This window comes from Erinaceus europaeus, chromosome 4 (genome assembly GCF_950295315.1).
Source record: "Erinaceus europaeus chromosome 4, mEriEur2.1, whole genome shotgun sequence".
Classification (NCBI taxonomy): Eukaryota; Metazoa; Chordata; class Mammalia; order Eulipotyphla; family Erinaceidae; genus Erinaceus; species Erinaceus europaeus.
The window spans coordinates 106,502,723-106,515,319 of NC_080165.1; the positions used below are offsets into that span (position 1 = coordinate 106,502,723).

Here is a 12,597-nt window from a genome sequence, read left to right on the forward strand (position 1 = left end):
GTCATGCGTTTAACACACTGCGCTACCGCCCAGTCCCCAATTTACTTTTATTTTTTACTTTATGTATTTTTTTTTTCACCAGAACACTGATTAGCTCTGGCTTATGGTGTAAACTGCTGCGTTACCGCCCAGCCCCCAGTTTACTTTTATTTTTATTTTATTTGGCTTATGGTGAAGTAGGGGATTTAATCTGTGACTTAGGTGTGTCAGGCATTGAGAGCCTCTTTGCATAAGCATTATGCTATCTACCCCTGCCTAGATGTGATTTTTTTATGGGAGACCTTTCAGAACTTCTTTCAGGGCAGGCTTGGTGATAGTTGATTCTTCAACTGTTGCTTGTCTGAGAAGGTTTTTCTGCCCCCATCTAGTCTGAATGACAGACTAGCAGGATACGGTAGTCTTGGTTGAAAACCTTTTTCATTGAGCACTCGATAGATATCTTGCCATTCTCTTTTGGCCTGTATTGTTTGTGTGGAGAAACCTGCTGCTAATCTTACAGGTTTTTTTTTTCTGTAGGTGGCTCTTTGTTTTTCTCTTGCAGTCTTCAGGATGCTTTTTTTTACCCTTATTCCTTGCGATTCTAAATAAGCTGTGTCTTGGTGTCTTCAGGTCTGGGTTAATTGTATTAGCTTGTTTATCTAGTTGTGCTTTTAGCTCAGGTATTTCACTTTTCGGCTCTCTGATTACATCGAGATAGTTTAGTGTTTTCTTCTGTAGTCTCTCCATTTGTTGTTTGCCCATTTCTGATAATTACTTTCAAAAGCTTTCCTCGGAGTGGCGCCAAGTGCAAGTACTGGAATAAGGATCCAGGTTCAAGCCCCCGGCTCCCCACCTGCAGGGGAGTCACTTCACAGCAAGTTTGCAGGTGTCTTACCTTTCTCTCCCCCTCTGTCTTCTCCTCCTCTCTCCATTTATTTCTGTCCTATCAATGATGACATCAGTAACAATAGAAACAATAATAACTACAACAAGGGCAACAAAAGAGAAAATAAATATTTAAAAAATAAAAATAAGAAAGCTTTTCTCCTGTAACTACTGCATCAATTAGTATTTGGATGTTGTCTTCATTATGCTTCTGTGTTTTTTGGGCTTTTATGTGGACTTTTCTATTGGTTAATTTTGCAAATGTTTCTTCTAGCTGCAACCACTGTATTTGTTTTGTTACCAGGTCCCTCTCTCAGTACTTTCAATCCACTAATCACTTATCACACTTGCCTGGATTGACTGTGTCTAAGTAAGGTAGTAAGAGTCCACAGTTTTGGAGATTAACAGTTGTTTTAATGTTATCTCAGTGCCAGAGGTGTGAAGCACAGTGGCTGTTAAACTGCATGTTCTTTAACTTCCCTGCAGTCTGTGGGAGCTTGAGGCCTTTTTGTCTATAAGTACATTGTCTGTCTTAATCACTCATGACCAAGAAATAAAATTGGGTAGAGGATAGAGAGTACAGTGGCTATGCAAAACAGCCTCCATGCCCAGAGGTTCTGATTCCTGGGCCTAATCCCTGTCCCACTCCCAGTTGGAGCTAAGTGGAGCTGTGCTATGTGGTCCTGTGCTTTCTGAATAAATCCTGATTTCTGAGGGAATTATTCACCCTTTTTCCTAATTTATTATGAAAATGATGTGAAAAGGCTCCTATTATATAGCCACACCTTCTGACCACTGGGATTATAGATTTCTCCTGAGTCATCTGGCCTGCTCTCTGCCCCCGTTGTAAGTATAGGGCTTCCTTGCTGCTGTCCCAGCTCCTGCAAGGCAAAAGCAGTGGATAGCCACAGCTCTAAGTTGGTGTGGCTTAAGTTTTCCTTTCAGCAGTCATTTTGTTTATAAAACTCAGACCAGAGGTGGTGTTTCAACTGGTGGACTTGCAAATTGGTACCAGCCACTCCTGAGTAGGTGAAAGGACTTTGAGGACTGTTAGCCCCAGCAATCTCTCCTTAAGTCCCTCTGTCTATGAGCAACATGTGTTTATACTCACCTGTGGCTTGGTGGGTTCTTGGAGTGATCCTAGTCTTACCTTGTTGTGTTCTCAGGTGATCCTCTGCTATTCCTCATTCTTCTTCTTCTAGCGTTTGCCCTTCTTCCATAGCCAGTCAACAGCATCAGGTTGAGCCTGATGTAAAGTTTCGAGACCTCCTTTGAATCTGGAGAGGTGGCAGTCGTTGACTATGTGGGTCATAGTCTGTCTGTAGCCGCAGGGGCAGTTCGGGTCATCTCTGGCTCCCCAGCGATGGAACATAGCGGCGCACCGGCCATGGCCTGTTCGATTCCTCATTGAGTAGGGAGAGCAAAATGCAGTTGCTGCTACTCTTTTTTTTTTTTTTTTTTTTCCCCCTTCCTTTCTTTTTTACCATATCACTGCTCAGCTCTGGCTTATGGTGCTGTGTGTGGCTTGAACCTGGGACTTCGGAGCTTCAGGCTTGAGAGTCTGTTTGCATAACCATTATGCTGTCTACCATCCACCTGCTGCTGCTATTCTTTAGCCTCATCTCTGAAAGTCTTTGTGAAAATAATTTTATTTATATGCACTCATTCCTCTTATGACCATCAGTTAATTTCAGTTTTTCATTGCTGATATTAATCACTTAAAAATAATGTTATAGAAAGAGAATAGGTTAGCGTCAGAAGTGAGGCTAACTAGATTCAAATTCTGGTTTACCATTTGATGATAGGTGTATGCTAGTAAAGTGAAATATATATAGCAAGGCTATGCTATATTGTCTCATTTATGAAATGATCATTGTGATAGTACCATCTTATAGGATTTAAGTGATTTTTTTGCCTCCAGGGTTATTGCTGGGGCTCAGTGCCTGCACTATGAATCCACTGCTCCTAAAGGTCATTTTTCCCTCATTTTGTTGCCCTTGTTATTGGTACTGTTGTTGTTGATGGATAGGACAGAGAGAAATTGAGAGAGGGACTAAGAAAGATAGATACCTGCAGACCTGCTTCACTGCTTGTGAAGCAACCCCCCTGCAGGTGGGGAGCCAGGATCCTTATGCTGGTCCTTTGCTGCTTTACCCACTGCGCTACTGCCCAGCCCTCTGTGAATTCTTTTTTAATGCAATTTTGGAGATTAAATGCAAGGCCTTTGTATACACAGTCTACTGAGTCACCTCCCTGACCTAGCTTTTATTTTATTTTTTAAAGGTTTATTTCCATGATGAACAGAAAGCAGAGTATTGCTTGGCTCTTGCACATGGTTGTGCCTGGAACTAAACCTCAGGGGTGTATATGTCTGGAGTACTGCCATTGTACTCTCAGCCCTTTATTTTAGTTTTTGCCACCAGGGTTATCTCAGACTCGTGTCTGTGCAATGAGTTTATTGTTCCTGATGGCCATCTTTCTGTCTCATCTCATCTCGTCTCTCTTATTGAAATAGAGAGAGAAACTTGTGACTTAGGTCCTCAATTTCCCCTTAGTAAATCCTCTTTTACCCCTTTTGAATTCACAAATTCACTGTGATAGATCATGATTCATTGAGGATTCACCCTGTATTTGAGTCCATCTTTGAGTGAGATCTTCCAGAATTTGTCCTTTCTGGCTTATCTGGATTCTTTCTGGTTCCATCGATGTTGTAGGGAATGTCATCACTTCTAACAGCTGTGTAGTATTTCCTTGTGAATAGATGCTACAACTTCTGTAACATTCACTTGTTGTTGGACATTTGTATTGTTTCCAAATTTGTTAACCAAATAGCACTGTCACTATGATGTTGGCTGTAGGTTTGTTATATATAGAGGAATTTTCCACCTATTCCCATTTTTTTGTAGCGTTTTGATCATGAAGGGATGTTGGATTTTGTTAAAGGCTTTCTCTGCATCTATTGATATAACCATGTGGTATTTGGTCTTGCTTTTATTGATGTAGTGGATCACGCTAATTTATTTATGTTTATTAAACCAACCTTGCATCCTTGGGATAAACCCCACTTGGTCATGATGAACAGTCTTTTTAATATACTGCTGTATCCAGTTGGGTAGAATTTTGTTCATTATTTTAGCATCTATGTTTATTAGAGATATTGGTCTGTAGTTTTCTTTTTTGGTTGTGTCCCTGTCTGCTTTTGGTATCAGAATGATGTTGGCTTCATAGAAGCTGGAAGGGAGTATTCCTGTGTCCTCAATCTTCTGGAGGACTTTTATTTATTTATTTAAAAAAATTTTTATATTTATTTATTTATTCCCTTTTGTTGTCCTTGTTGTTTTATTGTTGTAGTTATTATTGATGTCATTGTTGTTGGATAGGACAGAGAGAAGTGGAGAGGGGAGGGGAAGACAGAGAGGGGGAGTGAAAGACAGACACCTGCAGACCTGCTTCACTGCCTGTGAAGCGACTCCCCTGCAGGTGGGGAGCCAGGGGCTCAAACCAGGATCCTTCCTCCGGTCCTTGTGCTTTGTGCCACCTGCGCTTAACCCGCTGCGCTACCGCCCGACTCCCTCTGGAGGACTTTTAAAAGTAGAGGTATTAACTCTCCCTTGAAGATTTTGTAGGATTCATTTGTAAAACCATCTGGTCCAGGACTTTTATTCTTGGGAAGGTTTTTGATAACTATTTCAATTTTGTTAGCTGTGATGGGCCTGTTCATATTATATAGTTCCTCCTTATTTAATTTCGGAAGTTTTAGGTATCTAGGAAGTCGTCCATTTCTTCCAGGTTCTCTAGCTTGGTGGCATGTAGTGTTCATAGAAGCCTCGCATGATATGTTGATTTTCTGCGGTGTCTGTTGTGATATCTCCTCTTTCATTTACAATCTGATTTTTTTTTTGGGTCTTCTCCCTTTTTTGTTTTGAGTCTGGCTAATGGTCTGTCGATTTTTTTTTTCACTCTTTCAAAGAACCAACATTTACTTTTGTTGATCTTTTATATGGTTTTCTTATTTTCAATGTTATTTATTTCTGCCCTAACTTTAGTTATTTCTGTCCTTCTGTTTGCTTTAAGGTTCCTTTGTTCTTCTTCTGGGTAATTAAGGTGTGCAATCAGCTTGTTTAATTGTGCTTTTTCTTGTTTCCTGCTGTATGCTTTTATGGCTATGAACTTCCCTCTCAGAACTGCCTTAGCTGTACCCCAAATATTTTCATAGCTTGTGTCTTCTTTTTCATTGAACTCTCAACTGTTGGGACTATGTGTAAGCCTGATAGAGCTTAGGGAGAACTACCCCCATCCTTGGATGGAGGTCTGAGAATATAACCTCTTGGTGAGTCTCTCTCAACCGAGGTGAGCAAAAGGGGGGAAACTCAGACTTAGTTCTTTCCTTCTTGACTCTCAGGCCCACAGAAACCCCAATACTTCCCTCCATTAACTGCAGGCCACATGGCTGCAGATTCACTTATTCAAAGTCACCTTCTGATCACAGAAGAACACACCTTATCACACACTCCTAGCAGTGCACTCTGATGTCCTCAGTTTGCATCAAACCTTGCTTATCTTCTCTCTATTTTGCCTTAACTGGTTCAACCCCTCTCCTCCCCTAAAACGCCTTTGGGTAATTAAATGCCTGCACCAGGAGATTAATTATCTTGACCTTTAATTCCTGTCATACCAGCCCCCTACCATAGGGGCAAGCCGACCTTTAAGAAACCTGTAATTTCTGACATATTTCAGTAATAATTCCCTTTGTTTGGTTTTCTATTTAACTCATGTCCACCTTGCTAATAAACGAGTTCTGAGCACGCTGAAGGGCTCCCCGGTGTCGTTACTCTAGAAAGAACTGGTCCGTTACCTTTCCCCTAGAGATCACCCCGCCAGAGACCTGACACTCAACATTTAGATTTCTTCTTTTATTTCCTCTTTGACCCATTAGTTGCTGTGTAGTGTACTGTTGAACTTCCATATTTTGGGACTATTATTAATCTTTTGTATATTGTTAAGTGTTAGTTTAATTCCACTATGGTCTGAGAAGATGCTTGGGATGATTTCAATGCTCTTGAATTTGCTGATGCTGTCTTTGTGACCTTACATATGGTCTATCCTTGAGAAAGACCCATGTGGACTCGAGTAGAGTGTGTATTCCAGTTTCTTAGGGCGAATGACTATGAAAATGTAACCTGAGTCTCAGTTTTTATCTGTAAACTGGAGGTAGTATACCTCAGAGGGCTATATATAAGAACTATGTGAGAGACCACATATTAATTAATTCTCTGCTTCAAAATTTAACTGTTGATTCTCAGTAAGCATTGGTTCCCTCTTCCCAGAATAACATGAAATGTCAGTTATGATAAAAATTTTAAATAGTTTATAATCTCAGTAGTATTCATTTATGAATTTTTAAATGATAGGAATAAGCATGATTTTGTCTTTGAGTGTTTTCTTACTTCATAAATACTCAAATTATGAAACTAACACTTGCTTATTTCTTACTTTAGTTTGAATTATTAGATTAGTTCCTAATCTTGTTATTACATAATGAATTTTAAGTATACCTTTTACATTCTTGTCATGATAGCTAGGCCCCCCCACCCCCCGGTTTCTGACCTGTCCCCTGGCCTCTTCTGTTTTACTATTTCTAGTTGCATTGGCATGTATAACTGTTCTATTTGGATATGTAATGAAATAGCTAAACTTAGTAAACATTTATGTGCATAGTACTTTGTGGGCCTTTATAGGGGTATAAATGTAAGCTCTGGTTATGAGTTTCTTGCTTTTTACTATTTATTTATTTATTTATTTATTTATTTATTTATTGTTGGATAGAGACAGAAATTGAGAGCCATCATGTTCCAGGACCTAAGCCCTTCTCCCCCCTCAGAGTTTTTTCTTTGGTGCAGTATACAGAACCCAGTCCAAGTTCTGCTTTGAGTTTTCTTTCTTTTTTTTTTTTTAGTTTCTTTATTATTATAATTAGTGACTTAATAATAATTGACAGATTGTAGGATAAGAGGGATACAGTTCATTCAGTTCCTACCACCAGAGCGCCAGATCCTATCCCCTCCATTGGAAGTTTACCTATTCTTTATCCCTCTGAGAGTATGGACCAAAAGTCTCTAGGGGGCACAGAAAGTAGAAAGATCTGACTTCTGTAATTGCTTCTTTGCTGGACAGGGGCCATGGCAGGTCGATCCATACCCCCCAGCCTATTTCTGTTTTACCCTAGTGTGGTAGGGGTCTAGGGATGTAGGGATGTGGGGCTCTAAGACACATTGGTGAGGTTGTATGCCCAAGCAAGTCAAGTTGGCATCATGGTAGCATCTGCAGCTTAGTGATTACTGAGTATTCTGTAGTTTAAGTATATAAAGGATACACCTTATACCTTCCCCTAGTATTCATTTACTCAAAATATGCTAATTCAAAGCTTTCTTCTCATTAAGGTCACTTCATCCTAGTCCATCCTCCCAAGAAGGGACAGAAAGAAAGACATCTTAGTAAGAAAGGCCTGGGTATCCCATGAATGAGACAGCAGAAAACCGATCGGGGTGCAGCCGGACACCAGAGCCAGACATAAGGCTCAGAAAAGGACACCAGCTTGATGGTACAAGAAGTGCTGATGATGGCAGCCACCATGGAGATTTGGAACCCAGTTTAGAGACACCTGTTCTTTCTTCCCATCATAAAAAAGTGAGTGAAAGTGGAAGGAAGGTAAATGAAACAAATTTGTAGGACTGTGGTTGAATGAAGAATATTTTATTTTTCCCTTTTATGTTTCATTTTTTTATTAGTGATTCAATATTAATTTACACAAATTATATGTCAACATGGTGGGACCAGCCTAAGGATCCAGGTTTGAGCCTTCGGCTCCCTAGCTGCAGGGGGGTTACTTCATGGGCAGTGAAGCAGGTCTGCAGGTGTCTATCTTTCTCTCCTCCTCTCTGTCTTCCCTTCCTCTCTCAAGTTCTCTCTATCCTATCCAACAACAACACCACTAGTAACAACAACAATAAGGACAAGGGCAACAAAATGGGAAAAAATGGTTTCCAAGAGCAGTGGATTTGTAGTGCAGGCACCAAGCTCCAGCAATAACCCTGGAGGCAAAAAAAAAAAAAAAAAAAAGATAAAATGCATGCTCAAACAAGTGCGCCCTTGAACAGATTTATAATCTGGGGCCAGGTGGTGGCGCACTTGGTTAATTGCACACATTACAGTGCACAAGGACCCAGGTTCAAGCCCCTGATCTCCACCTGCATGGGGAAAAGCTTCACAAGTGGTGAAGTAGGGCTGTAAGTGTCTCACTATCTCCCCCTCCTGTCTCAATTTCTCTGTTTCTATCCAATAATAAATAAAAAAATAAATTTTTAAAAAAAAATTTGTAAACTTTAGTCTGAGTAATTTAAGGGATTATTTTTCCTAGATTAGTTAGGGATTTTATTTCATAATTAAACTTCTTTCTGCTCACTTTAAAATCATCATCTGTGGTGGTCGAGAAGGCGGCGCAGTGGATAAAGCATTAGACTCTTAAGCATGAGGTCTTGAGTTCAACCCCCAGCAGCACATGTACCAGAGACATTTCTGGTTCTTTCTCCTATCTTTCTCATCAAGCAATAAATAAAATCTTTTTTAAAAAAAATTATCACCTGTACTAATTTGAGAAAAGAGCTGGGTTTTGTAGTTACCATGAATTAACAATGCTTTAATTATATAATTTTTATTTTTGCAGAAATTCTCAGCACATACTGAAGCAATTTACCCAGATACTTTTTTTTTTAAGTGTATACTTTGGAAATTAGCAGAATTCTGAGCACAGAATTAATTATCTTTTCTTTCACTTCACATACAAAAAGAAAGTTTAAAATTATTCAGTTGGGGCAAGGTGGTAGCAGTCCCCTCCCCTCCCCTCCCCTCCCCTCCCCTCCTCCTCTCCTCTCCTCTCCTCTCCTCTCCTCTCCCCTCCCCTCCCCTCCCCTCTCCCCCTCTCCCCTCCCCTCCCCTCCCCTCCTCTCCCCCCTCTCCCCTCCTCTCCTCTCCCCTCCCCTCCCCTCTCCCCTCCCCTCCCCTCCTCTCCTCTCCCCCCTCTCCCCTCCTCTCCTCTCCTCTCCTCTCCCCCCTCTCCCCTCCCCTCCTCTCCTCTCCCCCCTCTCCCCTCCCCTCCTCTCCTCCTCTCCCCTCCCCTCCCCTCCCCTCCCCTCCTCTCCTCTCCCCTCCCGTCCTCTCCTCTCCCCCTCTCCTCTCCTCTCCCCCCTCTCCTCTCCTCTCCCCTCCTCTCCTCTCCCCCCTCTCCCCTCCTCTCCCCCTCCCCTCCCCTCCCCTCCCCTCCTCTCCTCTCCCTCCCTCCCCTCTCCCCTCCCCCCCTCCCCTCTCCCCCCTCCTCTCCCCCCTCCCCTCCCTTCCCCTCCCCTCCTCTCCCCTCCTCTCTTTTCCTCTCCCCTCCCCTCTCTTCCCCTCCCCTCTCTTTCCCTCCCCTCCCCTCCCCTTCCCTCCCCTCCTTTCTCTTTCTTTCTCTATTGCTACCAGGATTATCTATGGGGCTTGGTGCCTGCACTGTGATTCCACTGCTCATGGTGGACAACTCTCTTTTCTCTTCCTTCATTCCTTTCTATTTGATAGGACAGAGAAAAGTTGATATGGTAGGGGAAGCTAGGGAGAAAAAGAGACACCTGTAGCACTGCTTCACTCCTCATGAAGCCCCCCCCCACTGGTGCAAGGAATTATTTTCAAGATTAATTTTTATTTAATTTTTTTAATTGCCTTTATTTGTTGGATAGAGACAGTCAGAAATTGAGAGGGTGGGGGAAATAGAGAGGGAGAGAGACAGAGACACACACCTGCAGCACTGCTTCACTACTTGCAAGCTTTCCCCCTGCAGGTGGGGACCGTGGGCTCAAACCTAGGTCCTTGTGCATTGTAGCATGTGTGCTCAACTAGGTGCACCTCCACCTGGCCCTCAAGATTCATTTTTCAGAACGTGTACATTCACATCAGAATTGAAGGAGGAAAGCACAGATTTCCCATAAGTTATCTGCCAAGCTATATGCATAGCCTACTCCCTTTATCAACATTCCTAACCAGAGTTCCACAATGACTGTATCTGAACCTGCATCTACTCTTTTATAATCATCCTAAGTGTATAGTTTACATTAATCATAGTTCATGTTTGATATCTGATATAGTTTGGATTTGGATACATTTATAATGATATGTAACCATTGTTATGTTGTTTACAGAGTAGTTTCATTGCTCTAAGAAATCTGAACTTGGGGCTAAGTGGTGGCACACCTGATTGAGCGCACATGTTACAGTGCACGACGACCCAGGTTCAAGCCCCTGGTCCCCATCAGTAGGGGAAAAGGTTCATAAGTGATGAAGGAGGGCTGCAAGTATCTCTTTGTCTTTCTCCCTCTCTATTACCCCCTTCCCTCTCAATTTCTGGCTGTTTCTACCCAATAAATAAAGATTAAAAAAAAAACAAAAAAAAATCTTCTTTGCTCTACCTAGTCATGCATTCCCACTGCGATTGGCTCTTAAGTATTGCAAAGTCTAAGGGAGAACATATTTAAGATAAAATTTAAGTGATCGCAAACCACTATTTTAGGTAAAGTGTTTTATGTAAACAGAGGCTCAAAGGTGGAATAAGTACTACCCCACTCCTTACTGCCTTCTCCTCCTCTTTTAATTATTATTATTATTTTAAAATAATGAAAAGAAAGAAAGCCAGTGTAATTAGAGCATAAGAAAAAAAAGAAGAGGTAAAAATGAAAAGAGATGAGGTCCCTGAGCCAGGCAGGGACCAGATCATATATATATATATACACACACACACACAGAAGGAGTTGAGGTTTTAATTTAATAAAAGCCGCTGAAAAATAAGTAGCCTTCAGGGTTTTTTTTTCAGTGTGTTTTATTATTCTTATTTGTTTTTTAATAGTTTTAATAGTTTTTACAAGTTTTTAAGGTTACAATGCATAGTTCCACTCCACCAACCACCAAAGTTCTGTATCCCCACTGTCCCAGTTCACAAAGATAACCACTATAGTTCTCACAAGTATTACAAATAATTTGCTTGCTTCTGTTTTATTTGAATTTATTTATTTTGTCAAGTTTGTGTAAATTAGATCTCAAGATTACACATATGAATGAAACCATCTGTTTAATTGTTGTCCCTTAAATCTTCACTTAATTTTGCTAAGCGTAATCACCTTCAGTTCCATTCAGTATGTCCTAAAGGACACATATTATTTTTTTGATTGCAGAGTAATATTCCATGGAATATATATCTCATAACTTCTTTATCCAGTCATCTGATGATGGGCATTTAGGCTGCTTCCACTCTGGCTATTGTGAATAATGCAGCTATGACATAGTTCTTTCTAATTAGTAGTATTTGAGTGTCCACTGGACAAATACCCAAGAATGGTATTGCTGGATCATAAGGTACTTCCATTTTTATTTATTTAAGGACTCTCCATACAGTCTTCCAAAGGGGCTGTACCAGTTTGCATTCCCACCAGCTGTGAAAATAGAGTTCTCTTTTCTCCACAACCTCTGTAACACTTGCCCTTTCCTGGTTTATTGATAGAAGCTTTTCTCTCAGATGTGAAATGGTATCTCAGCGTAGTTTTAATTTGCATTTCTCTATGGTAAGTGAAGCAGAGAATTAATTTCTTTCTTTCTTTCTTTCTTTCTTTCTTTCTTTCTTTCTTTCTTTCTTTCTTTCTTTCTTTCTTTCTTTTTTGGTCTTCAGGGTTATTGCTGGGGCTTGATGCCTGCACTACGAATCCACTGCTCCTGGAGGTTTTTTCTTATTGTTGTTGGATAGGACTGAGAGAAATTGAGAGAAGAAGGGAAGATGGGGGGAAAGAAAGATAGACACCTGCAGACCTGCTTTACTGCCTGTGAAGTGAATCCCCTGGAGGTGGGGAGCCAGGGGCTTGAACTGGGATCCTTAGGCCGGTCCTTGCGCTTTGTGCCACATACACTTAACTCCCTACACTACTGCCCGGGCCCCCGAAGAGGAGCATTTCTTCATGTGTCTGTGGGCCATGTGTTTTTTTTAGAAAACTATCTGTTGGGGACGGGTAGTGGCGCACCTGGTTGAGCACACATAATTACAGTGCGCAAGGACCTGGGTTTGAGCCCCAGTCCCCACCTGCAGGGGGGGAAAGCTTTGCGAGTGGTGAAGCAGTGCTGCAGGTGTCTCTCTGTCTCTCTCCCTCTCTGTCACCTTCTTGATTTCTATCTGTGTCTATCCAGCAAATAAAAAAAAAAAGAAAGACTTTCTAAAAAAAGAAAGAGAAAAAAAAGGCAACTGCTTTGTTCTTTGGCTCACTTTTTATTGGGTTGTTTTTGCTGCTCTTGTAGACCTATTTACAAGAGTCTTTTTCAACACTGAACTGTATTCCTCTGTTTTGCTCTCCCCTTTCCTATGTCTGGTCTTCCCTGTTGTTGTGTTCCTGGTTCTATTCTAATATTGATCATCACATTAAAAGTTGGAATTCCTTTGCTTCTTATCATGTTGTACTCCTTTCAGAAATTCTCACAAAGGAGGGTTGGTAGTGGCAAATTCCTTCAGTTTCTAGATGTTTGAAAAGATATTTATTTCTTCCTTCTATTTGAAGACAACTTAGCAGGATACAGAATTTGTGATCGGCAATTCTTACGTTTTAATACTTTGAATATGTCATTCCATTCCCTCCTTGCCGCTAGGATTTGTGATGAGAAACTTAATGAAAG

At 41.2% G+C, this 12,597-nt stretch overlaps 1 protein-coding gene across 2 annotated transcripts in view; it reads left to right on the plus strand.

Annotated features, from left to right (window-relative positions):
* The window catches only part of ADIPOR2 (adiponectin receptor 2), a 67,012-nt gene that overhangs the window by 20,505 nt on the left and 33,910 nt on the right, over positions 1-12,597 (plus strand). The window contains exon 2 of one of the 2 annotated variants that reach the window (XM_016189483.2): positions 7,305-7,551. The exons of the other annotated variant lie outside the window; for it this stretch is intronic. Within the exon in view, the coding sequence (XP_016044969.1) occupies positions 7,381-7,551 (171 nt within the window). The 5' untranslated portion in view covers positions 7,305-7,380. The remainder of the gene's footprint in view (positions 1-7,304; positions 7,552-12,597) is intronic. 2 annotated transcript variants of the gene reach the window in all.